General features: G+C 44.3%; 1 protein-coding gene across 1 annotated transcript in view; it reads left to right on the forward strand.

Annotated features, from left to right (window-relative positions):
- Positions 1-13373, forward strand: part of LOC144510995 (tRNA selenocysteine 1-associated protein 1-like) — a 93546-nt gene that overhangs the window by 3215 nt on the left and 76958 nt on the right. The window contains exons 2-4 of the mRNA XM_078240991.1: positions 5479-5576; positions 11015-11114; positions 12250-12302. Of these exons, the coding sequence (XP_078097117.1) occupies positions 5479-5576; positions 11015-11114; positions 12250-12302 (251 nt within the window). The remainder of the gene's footprint in view (positions 1-5478; positions 5577-11014; positions 11115-12249; positions 12303-13373) is intronic.

Raw genomic sequence — 13373 nt, forward strand, 5'->3', positions numbered from 1 at the left:
GGGACGTGCTGGATGAGCCCCCACGTGCTGGCTGAGCGCGCGGGGGTGACCGTCCGGCGCGCGGCCAAAGCCATCCAAGACCTTAGGACGGTCGTGCTCGGCCCCGAGTGCGCACGCGGTCTGGAGGCGGCGCAGGCATGCGGTGGGATCCCGCCCGAGCGTTCCCCTACTCGGACGGAATTTCACATTGGCCCGAAGCCTAGACCTCCCCCCCCGGGTCAGGTGCCCCACTGCGTGTGCCGCCTCGCGGAAATGCCCTCCGTGCCCTTTTCCACCGCGCGGAGGCGTTTCCTGTACGGGCTGCTGCTGCACACCTTTCACTACCGCGTCCTCGCCCGTCGCCCGGATACACCTTGGCGGGCCTTGTTGCCGCCGGGCGGCGGAGGTCCCCAGTGGAGGTCCCTCTACGGAGGGATCTCCCCCAATTATCTCGGGGACCTGGGGTGGAGGGTGCTGCACGCAGCAGTGCTGTACAACTGTAGGTTTTTCCGGTACACGGGCTCCCGAGACTGCCCTTTCTGTGGCCTCGTGGAGTCCGTGGACCATGTCTACGTTCTGTGTTTTAGGCTGCACACCCTTTTTGGTTTCCTCAAACACCTTTTACTGATGTTTTGTTTGCACTTCAGTCCCACGCTCCTGATCTACGGGCACCTGGTGCGGAGAGGGGCGGGTCGGGATGCCGACCTCCTCGTGAACCTGCTCCTGGGCCTGGCGAGACGCGCCATCAATAGGTCCAGGCAGCGGGCGATCGACGGGGCCGTCCATCCCGACTGTCTGCCCCTCTACCGCGGCTACACTCGCGGCCAGGTGTCTCTGGAGAGGGAGCATGCGGTGTCCACGGGCGCGGTTGACGCCTTCCGCGACCGCTGGGCGCCGCAGGGGCTGGGGTGTATTATCGACCCCGATAATCACCTTTTGGTTTGACGTTTTAAGTTTCCTTTCGACTTTGATTTTGGTTCGGGCTGTTCCCCCCCTTCCTTTTGGGGAGCTCCCCTTTTACTTTGTCCCTAAGTTAATTTGAGTTCGTTTACTTGATTGGTGTCGAAAGAAATACCCCCAAGTCCCTTTGTGTTGTAGCTTTCTGAAGTTTTTCTCCATTTAAATACTACTCCGTTCTTTTGTTCTCCCTTCCAAAATGAACAACTTCACACTTTCCTACATCATATTTGCCAACATTTTGCTCATTTACTTTTACTCTTTGCAAACTGTTTGTATCCATCTTGCAACTTGCCTTTCCACCTATTTTTGTGTCACCTGCAAATTTGCCGACAGTACATTAACTTCCTTCAAGTAGTTGATATATATTGTAAACAGTTGCGATTCCAGCACTGGTCCCTGTGTAACCCCACTGGTTTCAGGTTGCCAGCCTGAAAAAGAACCCTTTATCCGCATTCGCTGTTTTCTGTTCATTCGCCAATTTGCTGTGCGGCCAATATACTATCTCCGAGACTTCACTTTTTGTGAGGTACTTTGTCAAATGCCTTCTGGAAGTCCAAATACTCGCTCACCTCTATCCACTCTGGAGTGCTGCTCCTTCCTCAGGTGAGTGGACATGTAGAAACTTGAAATCTGTGTCGATATGCGCAATCTTCTTGGAGATCCTCTCCACATTGATTTGAGGTGTCGTTGGTAGCCATGATGTGGAGATGCCGGCGTTGGACTGAGGTGGGCGCAATAAGAAGTCTCGCAACACCAGGTTAAAGTCCAACAGGTTTATTTGGAATCACGAGCTTTCGGAGCGCTGCTCTTCTTCAGGTGAGTGGACTGTAGCCTGTACTGTTTGTCACTTCTCGAGTGATGGTGATGACACTTAATTCCTCCCCTTTACTCTTTCGTATTAATGGGATGTTCGAATTATCTTCCGCCGTAAAGACTGATGCAAAATATCTGTTGCACTGAAAGAGGAAAAAGAAGCAGGGAGGGTATGAAAAGCGGGGGCTTGGCCTGCTTTCTGGTTGGTTGTGGAACTTGCTGCTCTAAGAAACTGTCTCATAATAACTCCATGAACTTTCCTTCCAAGTTTTCTTTACCAATTTGATTCCTCCAATCCATATGTAATTTAAAATTATAGTACTTGGATTTTCACTTGAAGTGCCAAAACCTGCAAGGCTATGGATCAAGAAATTGAGAACTGGAATAAGACTGACATGGACACAATTGGTTAAAAATTGTTATCTTTCTATAAAGCGACAGTTCTCTGGTGAGCCGGAAGTGCCATTTTTCAGATGAAACGTGAATCCAATGTTACATTTGCCTCTTGAATGGACATAGAATCATAGAATGCAGAAGGAGGCCATTTGGCCCATCGAGTCTGCACCGACAACAATCCCATCCAGGTCCTATCCTGTTACTCCACACATTTACCTTGCTAGTACCATTCTTAGCAGTGTAGAGGATCAGAAGGACCTTGGGGTCCGGGTCCATAGGACTCTTAAATCGGCCTCGCAGGTGGAGGATGCGGTCAAGAAGGCGTACGGCGTACTGGCCTTCATTAATCGAGGGATTGAGTTTAGGAGTCGGGAGATAATGCTGCAGCTTTATAGGACCCTGGTTAGACCCCACTTGGAGTACTGCGCGCAGTTCTGGTCACCTCATTACAGGAAAGATGTTGAAGCCATTGAAAGGGTGCAGAGGAGATTTACAAGGATGTTGCCTGGATTGGGGGGCATGCCTTATGAGGATAGGTTGAGGGAGCTTGGTCTCTTCTCCCTGGAGAGACGAAGGATGAGAGGTGACCTGATAGAGGTTTACAAGATGTTGAGAGGTCTGGATAGGGTAGACTCTCAGAGGCTATTTCCAAGGGCTGAAATGGTTGCTACGAGAGGACACAGGTTTAAGGTGCTGGGGGGTAGGTACAGAGGAGATGTCAGGGGTAAGTTTTTCACTCAGAGGGTGGTGGGTGAGTGGAATCGGCTGACGTCGGTGGTGGTGGAGGCAAACTCGTTGGGGTCTTTTAAGTGACTTCTGGATGAGTACATGGGATTTAATGGGATTGAGGGCTATAGATAGGCCTAGAGGTGGGGATGTGATCGGCGCAACTTGTGGGCCGAAGGGCCTGTTTGTGCTGTGGCTTTCTATGTTCTATGTTCTATGTACCTCTGACACTAAAGGGCAATTTAGCAGGCCAGTCCACCTATCCTGCACATCTTTGCACTGTGGGAGGAAATCGGAGCACCCAGAGGAAACCCACACAGACACGGAGAACGTGCAAACTCCACACAGATAGTGACCCGAGTCCAGAATTGAATCCAGGTCCCTGGCACTGTGAGGCAGCAGTGCTAACCACTGTGCCACCATGCCACTCGTAAAAGATTCAATGGCACTATTCAAAGTACAGGAATCTCAAGTGTTCTGAGGAACCTTTATCCTCTAACCCACACTACCAAAACAGATTATATGATCATTTGTCACAATGATACTTGTAGGATCTAGATGCACATCTCCTTATATTGCAACTTCTAAAGATTTCTTTGGTTGTGAGATACTGTAGGATGTCCTAAACTCATGGAAGGTGCTAAATATAAGATTATTTGATTTTAATTTCCATGGCCCTAATTGATGTAATGTTATGCTCATCACCATTTCTATCTTCTTTCCTCCTCAGTTCTCAGAACAGTCTTGTCATAAAAAATAAGGCCAACTCTCTTGTCTTCAACAATCTTCTTATCTCTTACTTGTCTGGTCTCCCAAAGATCTGTGAAGATTTACTTTTTACGTTCCTCCAGTTTGCCCCAATAACATCATAAAAGAGACCCTGTCTTCTACTGTAGCTTTTTTATCTCTTCCCTTTCAGTCCACCAAAGTTTACATTTTGTCCTAATTCCATCCCTGTCTTTTTCAATGTAGCCATTATATGGTGAAGGGCTACTTCTATGCCTTGCCAATCACCTGTGCATTGTCCCAGGGTTCTTTCTAAGTTACTGCCTTGACCTGATTGTTTAATCAACTCTCAAACAAAGCACAATCTCATCATCACTCCACTGGCCCTCTAAGTTACTAGCAGATTTAATTTAAATCTCCTTATCTGAATGTTCATTTTGCACAAATACTTTGGTAATACATAATCTGTTAAAAACCTACCTGGCTGCATGTCATTTGTGCATTTTGTACATTCCTTTATATATGCTACTGCTGTTTGTATCCCTACATAATCAATGTGGCTCTAAAATAATAGCAAAATACTGCAGCTGCTGGTAATCTGAAATAAACAGATTATATCCTGGAAAAACTCAGCAGGTCTGGCAACATCTGTGGAAAGAGAAACAGTTAGTGTTTCAAGTCTGTATGACTTTTGTTCAGAGCTAAAAAGAGAGAAAAATGTGATGGATTATATACTGCATAAGATGGCCTGGAGCAGCTGGAGCAGAGTGGAAAGTCAGTGATACATGGGAGCTTGGAGAAAGTGCAGCAAAGATGTAGAGGACATGAGACAGAAAAAGTATTTATGGCGGTGTGAAGGGCTATAGAAGGTGCTGATAGTGGCATAAAGGTAAGATAGAAGAATCTTAATAGGAGAACAAAGATCAGTGCTCCGTGAAAGCAAAACTTGGGAACAAATGATAAGGGTTGAGTTGGGGGGGAGGGGGGGGGGTGCGGTTTGGGACAAAAAAATGTTTTGGAAAAAAAGGGTCAAGATGGAGGAGGAAGGTCACAGTCTAAAGTTGAATTCAATATTGAGTTCTGAAGGCTCATAATGTGTCTATTCCTAAGATGTGATGTTGTTCCTTCAGTTTGTGTTGGGCTTTACTGGAACATTGCAGCAGGCCAAGGATGGCCAAGCATGAGAGCAAGATGGTGAGTTGACATGGCAAGCAACAAGAAGGTTGGAATGATGCTTGCAGATTGAGCAAAGGTGTTGCGCAAAGCAGACACCCAGTTTGCATTTAGTATATAATCCATCATGTTTCCCCTCTTTAACTCTGGAGAAGAAATATAGGAATTTGAAACATTAACTCTGTTTCTTTCTGCTCAGATGCTACCCTACCTGCTGAGTTTTTCCAGCATCTTCTGTTTTTATTGTTAATCAATGTAGCTGTCTCTCTCTCTCTTAATTGAAAATGCTTCTTTGAAACATATTTCTTCAAGTCGGATTTCTTTTCATTCCCCCCAACCCCACTCACAAATTTTACAATTTGCTTAACACTTGACTGCTTCTGTAAAATGATATAGGTGCTCCCCTTATGTGAAGGGTTCTATAAAATGTATGTTCCATGCACTGTATTGCTCATTTAAATTGTTTCTAAAAACCTGAGGTTCCTCTTGGTCATGGAAGGTTTAGGTCAACATGCAATAGAATTTGTCAAGATATCTTTTAAAGTAACTACCCTTTCATTCAACAGTTAAATATACCACACATTGATTTTTGGAACTTGGCAGCTCTTTCTGCAATTGATTTTTAAACATAACTTTCAACAACTGTTGTTGCTACTGTTATGGATATTAGCAATGATTATCACATTTTTCTTTCTTCCCTTTAAGCTGGAACAGTATATGGATGAGAGTTTTATCAAACAAGCCTTTACTGCTATGGGTGAGCCAACCGTTAATGTGAAAATCATTAGCAACAGAATGACTGGGTAAGAAAAAGCCATGAAATAAGTTTAATGTATTAGAGCAGAGACTGCCAGAGATCTAAAATGCAGCACAATTATTACTTTGATGTCTTCATCATCCCTTATTAAAATACAGAATGGACTGAAGAATTTTAGTTGTGAGGAACGATTAGATAGGCTAGGGTTGTTTTCTTCGGTTCAGAAGAGGCTGAGGGCAGACCTACTTGAAGTGGATAAACTAAATAGAGTGGAGAGTAAGGCCCAATTCCCTTTGGTTGAGGGGCCCATAACCAGGCGGCATAGATTTTGGTTAAGAGGAAGGGTGTTCATGGAGGGTTCAAGGGAAATTTCTTTCACCTGGAAGGTGGTAGGGTTCTGAAGCTCACTGCCTGAAAGGGTGGCAGAAATCCTCAAAAATATTTGAAAAGGACTTTGATATCCATATGAAGTGCCACAAACTACAAGGCTACGGTCCAAGAGCTGGGGTGGAATTTTCACAAAATTACACTGTGCTGTTTCGCAGCTGCCTTTTCTAGCCAGATCAAACAGCAATTCTGTGCAATTTCAAAGTGCTGGTGAGCATTATGCACAGTAAGAGTTTTAACAACACCAGGTTAAACTCCAACAGGTTTATTTGGTAGCAAATGCCATTAGCTTTCGGAGCGCTGCTCCTTCGTCAGATGGAGTGGAAATCTGCTCACAAACAGGGCACACAGAGACACACAATCAAGTTACTGAATACTGATTAGAATGCGAATCTTTACAGCTAATCAAGTCTTAAAGATACAGACAATGTGAGTGGAGGGAGCATTAGGCACAGGTTAAAGAGATGTGTATTGTCTCCAGACAGGACAGCCAGTGAAATTCTGCAAGTCCAGGAGGCAAGCTGTGGGGGTTACCGATAGTGTGACATGAATCCAAGATCCCGGTTTAGGCCGTCCTCATGTGTGCTGGACGACGAAGGGTACTCTGTCCAGTACTTCCCCGGAGCAGAGAAGCTACGGCATCTCCTCCGGAGCCTTCAACATGTCATTGATGAAAACGAACATCTCGCCAAGGCCATCCCCACACCCCCACTTCTTGCCTTCAAACAACCGCACAACCTCAAACAGACCATTGTCCACAGTAAACTACCCAGACTTCAGGAGAACAGTGACCAGGACACCACACAACCCTGCCACAGCAACCTCTGCAAGACGTGCCGGATCATCGACACGGATGCCATCATCTCACGTGAGAACACCATCTACCAGGTACACGGTACCTACTCTTGCAACTCGGCCAACGTTGTCTACCTGATACGCTGCAGGAAAGGATGTCCCGAGGCATGGTACATTGGGGAAACCATGCAGACGCTACGACAACGGATGAATGAACACCGCTCGACAATCACCAGACAAGACTGTTCTCTTCCTGTTGGGGAGCACTTCAGTGGTCACGGGCATTCGGCCTCTGATCTTCGGGTAAGCGTTCTCCAAGGCGGCCTTCACGACACACGACAGCACAGAGTCGCTGAGCAGAAACTGATAGCCAAGTTCCGCACACATGAGGACGGCCTAAACCGGGATCTTGGGTTCATGTCACACTATCGGTAACCCCCACAGCTTGCCTCCTGGACTTGCAGAATCTCACTGGCTGTCCTGTCTGGAGACAATACACATCTCTTTAACCTGTGCCTAATGCTCCCTCCACTCACATTGTCTGTATCTTTAAGACTTGATTAGCTGTAAAGATTCGCATTCTAATCAGTATTCAGTAACTTGATTGTGTGTCTCTGTGTGCCTTGTTTGAGAGCAGATATCCACTCCATCTGACGAAGGAGCAGCGCTCCGAAAGCTAATGGCATTTGCTACCAAATAAACCTGTTGGAGTTTAACCTGGTGTTGTTCAAACTCTTACTGTGTTTACCCCAGTCCAATGCCAGCATCTCCACATCATGACGAGCATTATGCAGCCAGCTGGGGGCATAGGGGGCCTAACCGGGTTTCAGAGATTAGGGTGTCGTTTTTAGAATGCATCTCAATCTCAAAATGTAGATAAAGGCCGTTCTCCCTCCCCCTACAGACATCGGGACAATCCCCCTTCCCACTCCCACCCAGATATCGGGACCCCTGGAAGACAAGGGGGACACCCCCATCTTCGAATACTAAGGGCCAACCTCCACCATGTTTCACCACTGCTGGGGTGCCAGGGATAGTGCCAGGGCATTGCCCAGCCATGTCCCCCACCAGCCCGGCATTCTACTCGGCTCCAAGCCCCTGGCGTGGTCATTATGACTTGTTTCTGTTTTTAAAAACCAGTGGTGCTTCCACCAACAGGAGGGAACATTCAACACTCCCAGAAGCAACAGCGTTAAGCAATAATAATACTTAACTGTACCTAATTTCATGGTAATCAGGTTCACACCCATTTTCTGGGAATTAACCTGATTACAATGCTGGTGGGGCATGGGGAAGATCTTGCCTCCGCAAATCCCATTGTGGCCCTCTCACAAGAGTTGGTGGCCATAACTGGATTTGCGCCCATGATGAACGAGCCCTGAGAATCTCGCTTCTGGAAAGTGGGATTAGGCTGAGTGGCTGTTCATCAGCCAGGCAGACATGATGGGCCAACTTTCAGTGATCATGTATTTTCTATCATGGTTTTTCTTTGCAGAATTCGGCCTAGAGTCCTGAAGAAGTAAATTTCTTATGACAAATGTTTCCAAAATGCAATGCAATTGTAGTTATTCACTCCATCAATTCCTTCAAATATTTGGTAAATAAAAACCTCAAAATACTCTATTGCTGATTTTTATCTTTATTCTGTGAAGTTCAGAGAAATTTCAAAGCTGATTTACCGGGTGTTAGAGGAATAGGGGGCCTGGGTGGGATTGTGGTCAGTGCAGACGCGATGGGCCGAATTGTCTCCTTCTGCACTGTGGTGAGTCTATGGTTCTATTCTATGGTTCCAATGACATTGCCACCCCTTTGTTCTTTGCTCCCCTGGCAATCTGTTTTACCAGATTTTAAATCATCCCAAGATTTCCCGGTTTAATGGGATGGGGCAGCAGTCTCATCCTAGACATGTTAAATACGTGGAAGGAGGCCTTGCTACTATCACAGTTTGTTTATCTGAAGTAAAATTTGTTCTTTGAGTGTTGCAGCAATAGGGCACCAAGTGAAGCATGATGTTATAGTATTCTGCCAGACCCCTGCCAACTGTTTGGTAATGTACTAGTGTCTGGAGGAAACTGAGGTTGTCTAGTTCTGAGCTTCAGCAGTAACCAGTAGTTTTCCATCTAAGAAACTGCAACTTTTGTGCTGCCAGAGCTGCACCCTGCTGGAGGTCGGCCTATATCTTGGTGTGGAAAGGTTAATAATTTTGGACAGAAATACCATCAAGCTTAGCCCTATAAGCTTTAGGGTTTTGAAGTATAAAACCTATCTAATCCTAAACTCATTAAAGTTTGTTTTTTTTAATTTCTAACAGTCGAGTCCTTAGTTGTGCCTGACCTAGAAGGTACAAATAACTAGTATTTATGGATCAAGAAGAATTTATTAAGCAAGATTTTACATATCCTAAACAAGAAGCAGTGAAGACAAAATAAATGTTTCTCATCTCTCAAGATCCCTAGGAATTCTTGATGTTATCAGCATAGGCAATGTTGCCTTTGAAGTGATGTTGAATTGTGTCCAAATGAGTCATACCCAGAAGCCATGGTACCACTGTATCGACAAAGACACGAATTCTCCACCTTTTATCTGTCAGTCCCTCATTCCTCCTTTCTATTTTGGAAATGGCCTGATTCACTCCTCCTATTCAAAAATGATGCACATCATCTTGTTCCACTCCAACTATATAGTTAGAGTCATGCAGACTAAAGACAGATGTTTGTCCCTTTCCCCAAGATCCCTCAGAGTTTGCATTACATTATAAACAAATAATACATTTCTTCCAAATGCAAAAAAGCGATGAATAAAGTCATATTCTCTTGTCAACATATTTTAACCCAACCCAAGCCCCTCAAATATCAGAAAGTAAGGTTCTCCTCTGGTACAGATGAATTGAAGCAGTACATGGTTTGCTTAACTATAAGGTGTCATTCTAGGTTCAGACTGCTTTAGCCATTCCTTCAAACAGATTTTAAAAAACACCAAATTGTATTATGGGCAATTAAAGCAGCGTACAGCTGCTTCAGCTCAAGGAATTCGGTTATAAAACAATTTTGTTTCCTCACAAAACAACTGCTTCCTATTCCCCAGGTGACAGAAATTCAAACTGATCCTTTTAAATATGGTTAAGGAATAAATTCCAAGTATATCACAGATTCTAAAAATTAGTCTCATTATCAAAATCTTACAACCATGGACAGGAGTAGAACAATGGGCTTCACTGCTCTTGTCAAATTCCAGGGCAATGTTACCAGGAACGTTTATATTTCCATTTTCGATAATTGGCCACTAATATGAATAGTAAACCACTTGTATCTTACTTTTTTTCTGAGTATGCTGATTATCTCCCACGACTGAAGGCTTTATTAAAACATAAATGTTAACAGTTCCTAGTAACAGACATGTGAGGTACCATTTGAGCTGTACAATGATCCCATGTGTTTTCTGAAGGAGGAAGAAAAATTAAGAGTCACCAATCTAACACCTCTCCTGTGTATTTCCCTACAGTTCATTGAGGCTGGAAGTGGTGGCCTGTCCTTTTGGTCAGGAAATGTTGCACTGATTTTTAAAAAATGGGTAATAACTATAAATTCTAAAAAAGAATTATAAATTAAATCAATGGATCTGAATTCCTACTGCAGCTCAAGTCCTTACCAATAATCTAATTCCATAGTGCATTTTATGGTTAAATACAACACACCTTAATGGGATCTTTGAAAGGATAATGCAAGTTTGGAGTGTATCCAGTGCCAAGCTTTGCACACCAGGAAATGCCACAAGGACATGAACCCCACATGTGTTGAATTGACTGAACTGACCTAGAGCAGCAAAAAAACAATTCATGAACACGCTTGATGTGGAATGTGGGCTGGGGATTTTATTGCTGGACAATTTGTGCATATGCATGTTGAGTGCAGCCATGATGATCTTAGCTGAAACAAAAGCAGAAATTGTTGGAAACACTCAGCAAGTCAGGTGGCATCTATGGAGAGAAAGAGTTGTTCCAAATCAATGACCCACCTTGTCTATGTTGGTATCTATGATTAAGTATCATGTCAACACACTGAGTTAATGAGAGTGTCTTGCAACTGCGAAATACTACGAGCAAAATTTAATATGGAAGGACTTTGCTAAATGCTGTTATCAAAACTACTACAGACCATAAATTGAAATTTGCTGCACAACTCAATTAACATTCAGCTTTGAAGCTTTTTTTAAGTATTGCAGCAAAACAGATGTTGTGATTCTATTGCTCTCCATGATCTTGTAGATATTGATACTTTTCATTCATGTCTGGTTTGGTTTCAGAACACTCGCAGGATATTGCTTCGTGGAGTTAGCTGACCAAACCAGTGCTGATCGTTGTCTCCATAAACTGAATGGGAAGCCTTTGCCAGGTTCAAATCCGGTAAATCTCTTCAATAGACATTTATCACTGTTGCAGAGCCATGGCTCAGTTGGTAGCAGTCTTGCCTCTGAGTTAGAAGTTGTGGATATAACTCCCACTCCAGGACTTGAGCACAAAATCAAGTCTAACACTCCAGTGTGGTACTCCAGGAAGTGTTGCACTGTTGGAGATGCCATCTTTCAGATGAAACATTAAACCATGGCCCTATATTTCAAAGAAGGGAGGCCTTCTTGTGGTACAAGAAACCTGCCTCTGAAACAGCAGCTCTGGGTTCAAGTCCCACCCCAGGACTTGATGGCCAAGGAAGATGCATTCAAAACAGGCCAAACAGATTGAGTACCCACCTGTAAAACATTCCAACATGCCGCTGGCTGATGGGAAAGACTCCTGATCAGCCACGCTTGATGCAGTGTGGCACACCTAAAGCTATAAGCCTCTGGCAACACACACTACCTATTCCAGGAATAACTAGCTATGGAAACAGACAAAGGTCTGCCTTAGTGCACCACCAGGTGCGGAAAAAGAATTGGAATCTCATAGAAGAGCAAGGGAGTTGCCCCCAGTGTCAAGGGCATTATTTATCCCTCAATCAGTACTAGTGAAACATTTTATTTAACAATTATAACATTGCTGTTTGTATGAGCTTACTGTTCTATTACATTTGGGTGGCATGGTGGTTCGTACTGCTGTCTCAGTGCCAGGATTTTGGTTTCAATTCCGGCCTCGGGTGACTGCGGAGAGTTTGCAAGTTCTCCCTGTGTCTGCGTGGGTTTCCTCCGGGTGCTCTGGTTTCCTCCCACAGTCCAAAGATGTGCTGGTTAGGTTGATTGGCCATGCTATATTGCCCCTTAGTGTCAGGGAATTAGCAGGGTAAATACGTGGGGTTACGGGGAAAGGGCCTGGGCGGGATTGTTGTTGGTGGAGGAAAAATGGGCCAAATGGCTCCTTCGCTGTAGAGATTCTGTGTTCTAATTTCTATGTTAACATTGACAATACTTCTGAACTTTTTTTGTAAAAAATGCTTTGAGATGTCCTGTGATCATGCAAGGTACTATACAAGTGAAAATGTTTCTTTATACTTTTTAATAAAATGATCTTAAATGTAATCTCAATTTTTCTTGTTTCAAATGTACAGCCCAAGAAGTTCAAGTTAAATTATGCAACCTATGGAAAAAAACCAGATGCAGGGTACGTATTTATTTTGTCCATTTCAACTTTTTCTTTTCTTCTCCATAATTCCATTTGCACAGAGTTTCATCAGTTGCAAGAGCAACTTATGTAGGGATCATCAGTTGCAAGAGCAAGCTTATGTAGGGATTAGGAAACAAGGTTCAGATGGCTCGATTGAGGGTTACAAGTTAGCAAGGAATGAGCTGAAAAAGGGGCTTAGGAGAGCTAGGAGGGGACACGAGAAGTCCTTGGCGGGTCGGATCAAGGAAAACCCCAGCCTATTAGGGTTCGTGGTGGGAGATACAGGAAGGATATCAGAGGTAGGTTCTTTACGCAGAGAGTGGTTGGGGTGTGGAATGGACTGCCTGCAGTGATAGTGGAGTCAGACACTTTAGGAACATTTAAGCGGTTATTGGATAGGCACATGGAGCACACCAGGATGATAGGGAGTGGGATAGCTTGATCTTGGTTTCAGACAAAGCTCGGCACAACATCGTGGGCCGAAGGGCCTGTTCTGTGCTGTACTGTTCTATGTTCTATAGCAGGCGAGTTGGGAGATAGCACTCTCATGAGAAAAAGCAATTCTAATAATGCAAGTCCATAAAATTCTAATTCAAATTATTGTAAAATGACAACTCTTTAAAAATTTGTAGTTGAGTTGTGCAGATGTCTAACATAATGGCAGTTTTGTTTAAAATAATTAAAAAAAAATTATTTTCACAGGATTTCAGTGATATTGACTTGGCGAACATTTATTGCTCATTCCTAATTGCCCTTGAGAAGGTGATGGTGCACTACCTTCTTGAACTGTTGCAGCCCATGTGGTGTAGGTACACCCACAGTGCTGTAGGGAAGGGAGTTCCAGGATTTTGACCCAGTGACAATGAAGGAATGGTGATACAGTTTCAAGTCAAGATAGTGTGGCTTGGAGGGAAACTTGGTGGTGGTGTTCCCATGCATTTGCTGTCCTTGTCCTTCTAGAAAGCAGAGGTCATGAGATTGGAAGGTGCTTTCGAAGGAGCCTTGATAAGTTGCTGCAGTGCATCTTGTAGATTGTATGCACTGTTGCCACTGTGCTTTGGTGGTAGA

Source organism: Mustelus asterias, chromosome 2, assembly GCF_964213995.1.
Source record: "Mustelus asterias chromosome 2, sMusAst1.hap1.1, whole genome shotgun sequence".
Lineage (NCBI taxonomy): Eukaryota > Metazoa > Chordata > Chondrichthyes > Carcharhiniformes > Triakidae > Mustelus > Mustelus asterias.